General features: G+C 39.1%; 1 protein-coding gene across 1 annotated transcript in view; it reads right to left on the bottom strand.

Annotated features, from left to right (window-relative positions):
* The window catches only part of LOC104603206 (syntaxin-22-like), a 28,299-nt gene extending 14,123 nt beyond the window's left edge, over positions 1-14,176 (bottom strand). The window contains exons 1-4 of the mRNA XM_088893447.1: positions 13,722-14,176; positions 3,961-4,054; positions 725-864; positions 327-405 (exon numbers count right to left, since the gene is read on the bottom strand). Of these exons, the coding sequence (XP_088749573.1) occupies positions 327-405; positions 725-864; positions 3,961-4,054; positions 13,722-13,909 (501 nt within the window). The 5' untranslated portion in view covers positions 13,910-14,176. The remainder of the gene's footprint in view (positions 1-326; positions 406-724; positions 865-3,960; positions 4,055-13,721) is intronic.
* Positions 14,177-14,487: the final 311 nt, after the last annotated feature.

Here is a 14,487-nt window from a genome sequence, read left to right as displayed (position 1 = left end):
GTTTTTTTCTTTGGAGTGTTTTCCTCTGACCAATTTATCATGTGCCTTCTCACCTGCAATTTCTCCTATTACCTCTCTACCTCATCTTTTTTAATTTGAAGGTCATGTGCATATGCTTTTCTTTGTGGATCATTTCATTGAACCTCATTATAAGAACCACATCCAAAAGAACATAAAACACAATTTAGGTGAAGGAAGAAACACAAGGCCATTGCAACTAGTTTGATGAGCATTGATAATGATATGATAATAATATTTTTAGTATGAAGAACAGAAAAATCAATGTATAAACTAGCATACCAACAAATACAGATCAGGAGCTAAACTTGCCTTCTAGACTCTACAAGAAGAGCACGCTCTTCAGGGCTCTTATCTGAAGTTATGTCAAGCTCGCTCGCAGTGTAGCTGTATCAAAAATGATTAAAAGCATAATCTTAGAAAAATATTTACATCTAAATCAAACAGAATAATTGTATCAAAATGATTAAAAGAATAATATTAGGGACAATATGCATCTAAACCAAACAGAACCATCGTATTTTCATCACCACCAAACATTAATCCACTAGATTAAAATGAATTGATTGATATTTCCAACCTATCATGTTTCAGAAACTATTTTTAACTTGACAGCTATGCTCATCTCTTGACATAAAACCATTATATTACACATAGATATTGTTCTGCATTCACTTGAGGGAGGGGAAATAGTTTCAACAATTACTTGGAAGGAAGTATTGCTTGGGGAATGAAAGGGGTGTATGCTGTTTCCCTCTCAGCTGCAAGCCGTTGTGCCTTCTGAAACTCTTTAAGAACTGCCTGGAAATCTTTTGCAAGCTTAGCATCAGCAATCTTCTTGCTTGCCTGCAATTTGAACATTTAAGCACAAGAACTCCATATTAAAAGAAGCATCCATCTACAAAAAATAACAATTCAATAGAAAGTTATTCAATATACAAGATTTTTAAAGGTTTTAAGGGACATAAGCACAAGGTTTTTCCAATATATAATGGCATATTTGGGATTGCCATTAGGGGAAAATGCATCTCAAATGTTATTTGGGATCCCATACTGGAGTAATAGATCAGAGACTGGCTACTTGGAAGACCAAATATTCATCTAAGGGGCAACCAAACAAAAGCTAACATTAATCTGGATTGTTCTCTCTTCTCTTCACATTTACTACTTGTCATTATTCCCATACCTGCAGCGGAGCTGGAAAATTGGAACAAAAATGTAAAACATTTTATGGAAGGGTTGGAAGGAAGACACAAGTAACCTTTTGGATGGGGGGACCAAATTCTTCTTTAAGTCCATTTGCTCTTTTTTTGTGTAGTCAGGCTTCCTAGTTAAGGAGATTTAGACTAGGCCTGTTTCCCCTAAAATTATTGTGTTTTGCTGGGAGGTGTTTTGTAGAAAAATAAATATTTTAGACCGCTTGTAGAAGAAAAGGCCTTTCATGTGTTGTCCCCCCTACTTGGTGTATACTTTGCAGGGCTAATGGTGAGGATTGTTCCCACTTACTTTTATCTATTCTTTGTTGTTGCTATTTGGAATGGGATCTTTGCGGTGTTTGGATGCAGGTGGAACCTAACTACAGAGGTAAGAAGCTTCCTAAATGTCAAGGATTGCATCTTTTACTAGGGCAATTCATTGGTTAAGATCTTTGGACTCCTTTTAACCCTTTTCCTTCAATGATCTTTGGAGGAATTGGTTAGCCCTGGCAAATAGCTTTTCCAAGAAGGATAGGATTACTACAGTGTGGAGTCCTCCTGAAGGTTGTGTAAAGCTGAATTTTGATGGAAGAAGCTGGGCAACCCAGGCCCTTCTGGCATAGGAGGGGTATTGAGAAGATAAGGGCAGAAACATTTTAGCCTTGTTGCCTAATGGAAATAGGAGACTCTAATAGGGCTGAATTACTAGTGGCTATACACAGCATTCAGGTAGCAAACCAACTTGGAATGGAGAACCTAATAATTGAAGGAGATTTCAAAGTCGTGGGGTGGTTGACAGATCCGGTTTCAGTCATATGGTGCTACAGGGGCATCTTCAGGAAAACTAACTAGTTAACAAGGAATATGAATGGTAGCTTACATTGGTTGGGCAGGTCAGCAAATGCTTTAGCTGATTGTCTTGCTAAACAAGTGGCCAATAGGGAACAGTTGTACTGGGATGCTTTGTAATGTGTTTTCTTGGTTTGAAGTAATTCCCGCTGTAGGTGGGGTAAGGCTTGGTTGGGGAGTGGTCTCTTTGAAAGACAGAGAGAGGCCCGGTGAGTAGGGGAATAGGCTTTTGGGGTTAAAGATGCTGAGGCAAAGGAGCGGAGAGAGAGTGTGCTTGAGTGATGGGTGCCAAATGCTAAGGATTGAATAAATTTCAATACGAAGAGGATCTCTATTTATGGGGGAGATCCTAAGATCCTAAAAGGTAGGAGATAAGAGTATTTGCAACGTATCGGGAAAGGGAATATTGGTTTCGCTTTCACCACGTGTCTCATGAGGATCTTCCCGAGGATTGGCTTTCCCTCTCCTCAAGATTCCTCATCACTCACGTGTGCTACTACCTTTTGCACGGTTTAACTTAATTGACATGGCATTGATGACATCATCGCTTGGCGGGCGCCGCTTTGCTGACTCCACGTGGCGTTTTGCCACATCTTTTTGCTGTCGCAGGTTCCATGTGCCTCCGGGCGCACGTGGGCCTCGCCATGGGCTTGGCCTGGGTTTCTCTTGATCTGGGTCGCGAGTGGGCTTGTAAGTTGCTGGTTTTTCACACGCTTTGGTGGGCATAGGTTCATCACACGTTCGAGTAGGCTTGAGGCCCTTGGATGGGTTCGATCATGGTTTCCTTTGGTTCGGGCACCGAGTAGGCCCGGTGGACTGCAGGTTTATCGCAGTTTTGCGATACACGTGAGTTCATCGCAGGGTTGATGGTGTGTTGCAGGTTCATCGCAGCATGGGGATTGGCTGTGGGTTGTTCGCACGCAACTTTGCGGTGTTAATCTTGATGTCTGAGGGTCTGAGCGAGCACTATGTACCTATATCCGCTTTATAAGGAGAGGTCGCATCTCATGCCTCTCCTTAGGCTATTTGCAATGTTTTCATCTTTTGATAATAAAATTCTCTTTCATCCATCAAAAGAAGGGTTGGAAGGAAGACCTAAGGTGCACCTAGTTCAATGGAAGAATGTGTGATCTTCTCTAACAGATGGTGGGCTTGGTATGAGGATCAGAGCTTTGAACACTGCCTTCCTTGGAAAGTAGTGGTGGAGGTTTAGTACGGAAGAGGAGTGTTCTTCTCTAACAGATGATGGGTTTGGTCTGGGGAGGATCAAAGCTTTGAACACAGTTGATAATGCTCAATCAGATGTGAACCTGCCTCAACATGCTAGTCACCATGGTTTCAAATGTCCATATATTTCCTAATATTTCCATTTCCATAGTTACTGACACAAAATTTTACTAGAACTAACATTTCCTAGTGGACACCATGTGGAGTACAAGAGATGGTATTATAACATAAGTTGGTAACAATATTATAACATATATTTCCTAGTGAACTAACATTTCCTAGTGGACATAAAAATTGACTAGCAATGTCATTGCCTGCCTAATGGACATGATTACCACTTTGAGCCAGCTTGAAATTCGTTTCAAACATTAAGTTAAATCTTAGTTTTCGTTTGTGTAATAGATTTTTGGTTGATCTTCTTTCATCATTTCATAAAATATCATTATATATTATTGCATATTTCGCAATGTTCCCAACATGTCTATAACTTTTACAAAATTTTCATACAATATTTCTGACATTTCTGACATGTTTTCAATATTTGGATGACTGACATTTTAAACCTTTCTAGTCACTAACCACAATCATCTTGTCTCTACCAGGAAAATCTGGAAGTAAAGAGAAACCCATTTGAGATTATATAACAGAAGAAAAATGCATCTGAACTTACACTAACTTTGCTACTCTGGTCTGTTTCACTAACTTGTTTAAGTTTTGCTGAAGTGTCTTTCACTAACTGCCCAATATGTAGCCTTGTCTTATGCCTGTGAAACATATGAATATATTACAAATATCACTCAAGGAAAAAAAAGGTTCATCATGCAATAATTAAACAATCCATTGTTATTTGAAGAAAACAAAATTCAGTCAATTAAAAGCAAATAAAATGTCTCAAGTAGGAGGTGTTGTGTTTCTCAAATGATTTGTGTATTTAAAATTACAAACACAAGCAAGAGCCATGTAGAAAATTTTGCATTTGACGATACTAAATTGAATTCTCATACGGATCAAATAAAAAGAATGATCATTTAAAAAAATAGTAGCTAAAATAGCTACCCAAACCAGACAAAAGGAATGCAAATTAGTGGATTTCAAGCATCAAGCTTTTCATATCTCTATCTTTCAGATTTTGATCATCCTGTCTCTTTTTTTTATTCTTGGCTTTATTTATCCCTTAGTAAAACTGCAAGTCACTATATTTGTTTCTATAAATCTTCTTTTCTTTTGACTTCTTTTATAGCATACTGTTTCATATCTCATGTCAACAGATGGAAGAAAAAAAAAGAAAAAAGAAAAGAAAAGAACAAAGAGACATTTTCTTAAGAAGAAACTTTCAGAAAGGAGAAAACATTAAAATACATAGAGCTCCACAAAATCCAGGAGAAGAAACATGTAAGTACCAATTACATATATAAATACAATGATAAAATAGATACAAACATACCCCATCAGGCTCATCTAAACCCTGTATTGGAAAGAACTCCTAACTAAACCGTCTGCTGCAGAGTTTGACTGCATAAGAGTCCTGATGAATGAAACGTTGGGTATAGAAGCTACAAATGGAGCTGTTAGAGTTGGCTAAGGAAGGGTATTTCTGTCTTTTTATCATAAGTTAAGATGTGCTTTGTCTATTTGTACTGTGTTAAGTTACGTGTCTCATAGTTAAGTAGGGGCATATTAGACATTGTATCATGCATTGACAATATATATATATATATGGTCAGATGGGAGAGTCTTTTTGTCTTCTCAGTACGACAGTTCTCTCCTTCTTCCTCTTCTCTTCTTCTCTTCTTCTTCTCTCTTTCTCTTTTCTATATCTCTGAACCTGGTTCGATTGAGCTATCAACACATGGTATCAGAGCAATAAACAGGAGAGAAGAAAACTACAGCTTCAAGTTCTTGGTACTACGACCAGTCCTCCCTTTCTTTCCTTTTATTTTTTTCTGGGCTGCACAACCTGGATTAAGGGCAAGAGAAGGCTGTGGTGATCTATAGAGGTCTGCGGTAACTTATTCTGGTTCTCCTAGTGTTACTGTGGTCTGGATTACAGGTGAGAGAGGAGTGCAACAGCCCTAGTTGGTGGTTTTTGGACTGCTGTCACCATGTGTGACAGCCCTAGTGGTCGTGATTATGTTTGTAGTGGTTTGAACCCTCTACCGAGCAGTTTCAAGAGGGATTTCTTATCAAATTGTGGCTTGTGTTATTAGAAGTGTTTTTTTATGCCGACAGCAGTGGCCGAATGTGTGTTTAGGTAGTATCGTGGTGGTTGGATGAGGAGGTACTGTAAGGTGGTGAGTGAACTGGTGTAGTATTCAAATAACAACAGCAGGTGTGTCTGGACTGATAATTTTTTTTCTAGAAGGGCAGAACCAGTTTCTTGAATTGAAATCTTGATGATGACAATAGGAGATGTCAGTGGTGACCAGAAATCGAGTGTGATGATTTCCTTAGATTTTTAAATGTGCAGATGACATCCATTAAACTCAACGGTGAAAACTATGTGCCATGGGCTAAGTCAGTGAAAGTGTTTCTTAAGGCCAAGAAGAAGGTAAAACATTTGAGGGAGGAGAAACCTATAGCTGAATCTCCGGGTTTTAGTGACTAGGAGCAGGAAGATGCTCAAATCATGACGTGGTTGTGCCGTTGTGCAACAGTATGGAACCCAAAATCAGTGTCAATTTTATGTTCTTAGATATAGCAAAGGAGATATGGGAGCATGCTAAGAAACTCTATTCTGGCCAAGACAATACTACGAGAGTCTATCAGCTTTATAAGGAGTATTTCAGTTTGCAGCAGGGAAATTAGACCCTTTAAGAGTATTATGCCAGTATGAGAAATCTTCAGAATGAACTTAATGTCTATCATCCCTTAACTCCAGATGTCAAAATTCAGCAACAACAAAGGGAGCAACTTGATGTTACACGGTTCTTAGTAGTGTTGAAATCAAAATATGAACCTATCAGAGCACAGATATTGGGTGGATCTGCCCTTCCCACTCTAGAGGAAGTGTTTGCCCGTCTACATAGGATCTCTCTTGGACACACAAAGGGTACCATAACTTCTACTAGATCAACAATTGTTGGAGCACAAGGAGGAGCTTATGGAAACAGAGCAAGACGTCATACAGTTCAAGGGAGTCGTGATAACCTCATGTTCGGTCATAGTCATGGTATTGGTGGAGGTCGTGATTCAAGGGGAGGCCGTGATTGAGGAAGAGAAAGCACTACTAGGAAATGTACACACTATGGAATGGATGGACACAATTAATTTCTGTTATGATCTACATGAGCCACCCTCCACATGGGCCAATCATGTCGTTGTTGGTGGCAGTGAAGTCAATGATAATCAGCCGGTTGATCCAACACCTTCTACATCTATAACTACTTTCGAGAAGGAGATGATGAGTGTCCCAAGAGATGAGTATGAGAGGTTCCTTCAAGCTACTTCACAACAGAATATTGCCACCCTTGCTCATTCAGGTATGGCTTGCCTAGCATCAAAACCTTCCCCCTGGATAATTGACTCTTGAGCCTCTAATCACGTGACCGGGACTCCAGGTGTGTTTTCCTCCCTTTCTCAAACCTCCACATCACATAATGTTACCCTAGCCAATGGTTCTACTTCCCCCATTTATGGTGTTAGTAATGTTGACACTGCATCTCTTCCCTTGTCTTTTGCGTTATATATACCTAATTTTCCATTCAATCTTATGTCTGTTAGTAAACTAACCAAGTCTCTCAATTGTTCTATCACTTTTTACCCTTCCTCTTGTGCTTTTCAGGATCTCAAGACGGGGAAGAAGATTGGTGGAGGGCATGAAGCTGGTGGATCCACAGTTCACTTCAGACTTCATTGGGTTGTTCCCGCCAGGAGAGCTCCCCAAGAACCCTTCACTTTCCTCTTCCTCTCAGGTGTCGTCCGTCACAGCTAGGAGCCAAGTCCCAGCCAACTAGGAGTGCCCAGATCGTGCTGCATCAAATTCTTTTCATAATTCCAAGTTTATCCTTTTGAAAGTTTTTGGTTTAATTTTTAATTAAAAATTAAATAAAAAAGAATCCTTTTTTGAAAGTTTGAAAAATCCTCTTATAACCATAAGGAGTTGAGGGAGAGAAGAGAAGATCTGGAATCTCTTCTTTCTATTCAGCGGTAACCAAAGAATAGAAGCATCCGACTACACTCTCCCCCAAGAATTTTTGTTTGCTTCTCTGTCTTTTGGTGTTGAGTGGGCGGAAGAGAAGAGCTTGATGCAGTGATGGTTTGAATTGGCAGAAGTTTTGGTTGATGGTGGTGGATCCACAGTTGCACTTCAGACTTCATTGGCTCCTCTCCAGTAGCATTGCAGACTTGGTCATCCATCTCTTAAAGCTCTCAAGCTACTTGTTCCATCATTGAGTTGATGGTCTTCCTTGTAGTGTGAGTCGTGTCAGTATGAGAAACACCATCGGGTTTCCTTTCGTCCCAGAGTTGATAGTCGTATGTTGAGTCCTTTTGCTTTAGCCCATTCAGATGTCTGGGGTCCGATTAGAATTGAGTCCTATAATCGTTACAAGTACTTTGTTATTTTTGTTGATGACTGTTCAAGAATGACATGGATTTATTTAATGAAAGAAATGAGTGACTTATTCTTCATTTTCCAAAAATTTCATGTTGAGATACGTACACAACTTGGTGTTCCAATTAAAATTCTTCATTCAGACAATGGTAGAGAGTATTTCCTTACTTCATTTCAACAGTATTTGGAGAAACATGGCATTATTCATTAGACCTCCTATGCATCCATCCCCCAACAAAATGTGGTGGCTGAGAGGAAGAACCGACATTTACTTGAAACAGCTTGGTCCCTTCTCATCATATGAATGTTCCTAAACGTTTTTGGAATGATGCAGTGCTTACAGCTTGTTTCCTCATTAGTCACATGCCTTCATTCATTCTTGGCAGTCGTTCTCCGTTTTCTATTTTGTTTCCCACTCTGTCTCCATATCCCTCGACTCCCAGGATCTTCAAATGTGTGTGCTTTGTTCATAATCTTGGCCCTGGTTTAGATAAGTTGGATGCATGCTCGATTAAGTGTATCTTCCTTGGCTACTCTAGGACTTAGAAAGGGTATAAATGTTACAACCCCATTACTCGGAAGTCATTTGTTTGCCCTGATGTTGCATTTTTTGAGTCTGTGCCATTCTTCTCAGGTCCTGATATGTCTCTCTCTCCCGTAGAGGTTCCTCTTCCAGTTGATGATCCCATTCCTGTTGTTCTTGTTGTGACCGAGTCTCCACCTCCTCCAGTGCAGAATCATACTGAATGACCACCAATCCGCCAAGTGTATACTCACCAACAAAGACCAGCACCTCCTCCAACTTCTACTTTGTCTACAGATCTAGTTTCTTTTACACCAGAGTTGCCTTCTGAACTTGATCTTCCTATTGCATTGTGGAAAGGTAAGTGTAGTTGTACTTTGCATCCTATAACCAATTATGTTTTTGTCTCTCACCCTTCCGCTTCACATCACCAATTTGTTTCTCTGTTATCTTCTGTGTATACTCCTAAGAATGTGGAAAGGTACACATTCACCCTTCCGCTTCACATCGCCAATTTGTTTCTCTGTTATCTTTTGTGTCTACTCCTAAGAATGTGGAAAGGTACACATAATTGGTTATAGGATGCAAAGTACACCAGAGTTGCTTTCTGAACTTGATCTTCCTATTGCATTGTGGAAAGGTAAGCGTAGTTGTACTTTGCATCCTATAACCAATTATGTTTTTGTCTCTCACCCTTCCGCTTCACATCGCCAATTTGTTTCTCTATTATCTTCTGCGTCTATTCCTAAGAATGTCTAGGAGGCTCTTACCTCACTAGGGTGGCGTCAAGCTATGGAAAAGGAACTCTCTGCACTTCAACACAATCACACGTAGGAATTCACCAATCTTCCTCCAGGTAAGCATGTTGTTGGTTGTAAATGGGTGTATACTGTTAAATATCTATCATATGGGAGAGTGGAACGGTTGAAAGCCCGAACTGGCTGCCAAAGGATATTCTCAACTATATGGTGTGGATTATGTGGAAACCTTTTTCCCCTATTGCTAAGATTGGCTCAATTCGTGTTTTGATTTCATTAACAATGCATGATTGGCCCCTGTTTCAGCTTGACATTAAAAATGCCTTCCTCCACGGAGATCTTCTAGAGGAAGTGTACATGGAGCAACCACTAGGGTTTATTGCTCAGGGGGAGGATGGTAAGGTGTGTAAACTCAAGAAGGCAATTTATGGGCTCAAACACTCCCCCGTTGCTTGGTTTGGCAAGTTCAGTGAAGTAGTGAAAGAGTACGGAATGAGACAATGTCAAGTTGACCACTCAATGTTTAGCTATGATTCTAAAGCCGAAAAGATTTTGCTAGTGCTTTATGTGGATGACATAGTCATAACTGGCAGCGAGGGAGAATCTCTGATTCTAGTTTGTCTTCATCTTGAGGAAGAATCTCCATAGCCACTTACCCATAACAGACAAATTCCTCCTCACAATTTCACCCACCTCTAGATCTCCATTGTTCTTTCTTGTACACACCATTCTCAAGTCTATAAGGTATATCTTTCAGGATTCTCCTAGCTTCCCAAAAATGCTCTTCATGATCTTCTCGAATCTCTTTGCTACTACAGCTAGGATCTTGAATAGGGAAGGAAGTGAAGGGCAAAATGGCAAGAGTGGACCTAATTCGGGTGAATCTCCCTTCTAAAGCGATATAGTTCCTTTTCCAAGAATCCAACTTTTTGGTAAATTTATATACACTACAGGATTCCAAAAGTTATGTGACTTGGGATTGCCTCCTAAAGATAACCTATAAGTAACACAAAGGCCACAAGGAAACCACACACCCTAAGAAGCAAAACACTCTACCACTCCCTGATCTAGATTAATACCCACTAAACAACTTTTGGAGAGGATAACTTTGAGGTTGGAAATTATTCCAAAGCATTGTACTAGCAATAGTAAATGACTCACAGCATATTCATCACTAGTCCCATAGAAAACAATATTTCAATCCATAAATAACAAATGCAAGGCCATCACTTCCTCCCCACCCAAGGTCCTTTTAATAGACCTCTATCATCAGCTCTAGAGAGAAGTCTGCTCAAAACATCTATTGTTTGTATAAAGAGGAAGGGTGGGAGAGGGTCACCTTGCCTAAAGCCCTTCTTGGCTAGAAAGAAATTTTTAAGCACTATGTTCATTAGGATTGAGGAATTACACAACTATAAGCATCCCTTAATCCATTTTCTTCACCTCTCATCAATCCTTAGTACCTTAATCCATTTTCTTCACCTCTCATCAATCCTTAGTACCTCCTCTAAAAAACTCCAACCCACCCTATCATAGGCTTCAAATCTAGTTTGCACACCCAGCCTTTTTTCTTTGTCCTTTTCAGGTCCTAAACACACTCATTTGCAATTAAGATTGGATCAGTTATCTGCTTGCCATTAATGAATGCTCCTTGCTCTAGGGAAATAAAGGGAGGACCTCCTTGAGTCTGAGAGAAAGGACTTTAGCAATAATCTTGTAAAGACTACCTACCAAGCTAATAGGCTGAGTGAGAGGCCCCGGCTTTCTTTGGTATGAAAGCAACAAAAGTGGAGTTCATTCCAATGTTAATGTAAATGGAACTTTGTGAGAAGTATTCTACCAATCAACTTTGCATTGGCCAATGTCAAGAAAACCTAGAATTTCTGAACATAAGATCTTCTGTATCTATTTCAAGCAAGAGTTCTTTTTTATATAATTAGCCCATTGCTACAGCTCAACAAAGTCAATGTACCTCCAATATCTAGGTAATAAGGTCATAGAGGACAAGAACCAGTATGTTAAAAATGTAGGTTCACCAAATAGCAGAGACAACATTAATAAATAGGGAAGCATGGTATCAAGCTGTAAACTTATAAAGGTGCTTCACAATGGACAATAAGCTTACTGCATCTGTGTATGATGGAAGACAACTGGTGCCTAGGGATGTAATCCATGGAAAGCACAACTCTGTCACTGTCATCAATTAATTGAGCAGGATCACATCCATCAAGCCCACAATTCTGGCAAGATCGAGAGGGAGTGCTGTATAAGTATGGGAATTCAAAATCAAATCATTTAAGGAATTTCAAAAGAAGGCAGCAAATCCGCCAGACTTACTTCCATAGAACTCATGATGAATTTCCCCACAATTAAAACCCCAGCAGTCATAGACAATCTCTATCAAAAATCTTTCAGCTTCCCAAGGACTGATTGTGGAGTTTAGAACACAAGCAATAACTGCTTAAGACTGCATTTGGGAGTATCTTCACTGGACTTTTATGGTTTTTCATGCTTTCAAAGCCAAAAGCAGCTTAATTAGTCATTTGGATATGGAGAAAAAGGCCAAGTTAGGGAAATTTTAAATTGAGATAATGAAGCAGTTTCTCAAGTAAAGCTGAAGCAATCTTTTTCTACACTAGCTGGAGATGCTACAATAAAAAAAATGTGCCTTTAATATCCTTTCACAAAATGATGATTGACCCCTCAAACTTTCTAAAAACCCCCAAGTTAACTTTATAATATCTTATTAAAAATTTAAAATGACTTGGTTATCCTTTTATCTTAAGACCCAACTTTTTTATGATTTTATCCATGGATATCATCCATCGATATAAATATGCTTACCCAAATAGCTATAAGGTATGGTTAAGGTGCAAACAAACAGGATCTAAGAATCAAAAGGCACAACTAAGATGTTCGGTAAGAGAAATTGATTCCTAAAGAAATTCCTCAGAAATCATTGATTTTGCGGCATTTGGGAAATCACTGATTTCTCTAAAAAACATGTTTGGGTGAAATAACACTGACATGGCATTTTCTCAAAACATATGCACTTGGGTTTTTTTAACATCAGACATGTCTCTGCCACATCAGAAATCATTTTGAGAATCACCCCCCAATTCAAGGAAGCTTTCTCCCTCAGATTGAAGTGTTTCCCTTAAATACAGAAATTGAGAGTACTGATTCCTCTAATCATTTCTTTGAGGAATAATCTTATCCATTGCAATTCTCAGAGTGATTTGAAAAATTGGCTGGTGTGACCAGATGAGAAAGTGGAATGGGATAATCAATTCCTCTTACCAAATGAGACATACGGTTCACTCAATATGATAAAGCGAGCCGGTCCTGATTCTTATGACATCAAGGTCAGGAAACAGTACATGGGCCCTGAATGACATCTCCATGGATGCAAATGAGACATACTGCAGTAGCATGTCTACCCTGAATGACAATTAGTACTTGACATATATCAACAAACTTTAGGCTCAACTCAAAGAGCAGGATTAAATGTTATACACCAGGTTTGAAAGACAAAGAGAGCTTCATGCTTAGGAAAAGATATAATGGGGATTCACATAATAAAAAGGTAACAGTGGGAGGAAAAGAAAAAGAAATAAAAGGAATTGAAGTATGGGTATAAAACCATTATCCTTATCTTAGTATTTGGACTTGAACTAGAAGGGAGCCATGTGATACTGGTGTTAAAAATATGCCCATCTTACATTCAGTTTCTTAACTGAAGTGGTTGTGGGTGAGCTTAAATACACCCATATTTAATTTCTTAATTTTTAAAATTCATAAAAAAAACACAAAATTCTAAAGGGGTTGGGAAGCAATATGAAGAGTATAGTGTGGACAACTGCATTTTAGAATATAGTATAGATACCACTGATCAAAAGGAAAGGGATGATAGTAGAGTCTAGAAAAGTCACACTTCCCATAAAGTTCACATATAGCCAACAACATCTACAACAACCACATCTAAACCATTAGTATCAACTCTTGGATGGATTTGTTAGCTACAATCATAACATTTTTGTCATTAGCCCTTTTCAATCAAAAGTTATCAGTTGAATTATTTTCATTATATTCTTCTATTGAAAAATGTTCTGGATCACAGAAAGGTTAAAATCCTAGCCGTTGAACTAAAAGGTTGGTTGTGTTTCAGCAATATCCACCACGGCTCCCACTTGTTGGTGCATTAATCAAGAATCTTTGCTGCTCAGAAATTTGGCTCAGCTCAAGCTACTTTTTCTTTCTAGTTTTCAAAACATAGAAATACAGAAATCAATACGATCACACACTCTCAATCTTTTGGCTACAAATATTCTATCAATATGTAAAAAAAAAAAGTATTATGTTCTAGATTAAACTGAATGCTATGTCGTATACAGAATTATTACTTCTCCCTCCACAACTCAATATCATCCACAATAGCAAAACAAATACTTAGGAAAAACAGCAGGAGAACTAGTTAAGATGCCACCAAACGCACAGGATAATTCAACCCAATTCAACTTGTAATTCGGCATATGTAAAGAAAGAGAAAAAATAAATAAAACGATTGGTGGAGGGGGACATGCAGCAACAGAACTCACAGCTTCTCCCGGAGCTCCGGCGTATCTTTGGGAGTCCCGAGGGTATTAACGAGGCGCTGAAACGTGGAGACGGCGGTGTTGATCTGAAACACGCCGGAAGCAACGGCCTGCGTCGAGTCCTGCTTCCCATTGATGTAATCACGCCTCGAAGCCAAAAGCCGACCAGATTCGAGATCCTGGAAGCTCATCTCTTCGGCCTAGAATTCTCAAAAATAACTGATTGGTATCTTTCTGAAAACCTAGAGGCCTGTAATTGGCTAACTTCGAGAAGAATCCAGCGCCGATATTGGGTTGTTGATCGGATTTAGGGCGAGAATTCGAAAACAACGCCGCGAATTGAGGAATAAAAAGGCTCCAAAATCCAAATTGAGGCGTTAAAGACAGGCAAAGAGGCAAGAAAAAGCAAACAGAGAGAAAGCTGTGGCTTGGAAAGGTGTCTTCTATTTTTCTTCGACCAAAATAAAAGAACTATTTCGTAATATTTTATATTTTTGGGGTGTCAAAAATAAATAGAGAAAAATAATTGTTTATTCAGTTCCCGCCAGCGCGTCGACGTTGGTTTGGTCGAAACACGACACGTGGTATTTTAGAGTCGTAAAGAATGACGGAAGTTTCGAACCTTGTACATTTAAATTCCAAATTTCCAACAATACCAATGTACGATTTGGAATGCAGCTTCCAATCCAGACCGTTATACCAGAATCTATAGTCACAGATTGGACTGTAGCCCACCATTCATTCAAATCTTACTCCATCCATCCATCAA

This window comes from Nelumbo nucifera, chromosome 8, assembly GCF_055504915.1.
Source record: "Nelumbo nucifera cultivar China Antique chromosome 8, China Antique-T2T, whole genome shotgun sequence".
Taxonomy (NCBI): Eukaryota; Viridiplantae; Streptophyta; class Magnoliopsida; order Proteales; family Nelumbonaceae; genus Nelumbo; species Nelumbo nucifera.
Note: the sequence above shows the minus strand (reverse complement) of the source record. Positions and strands in the feature narration are given on the sequence as shown.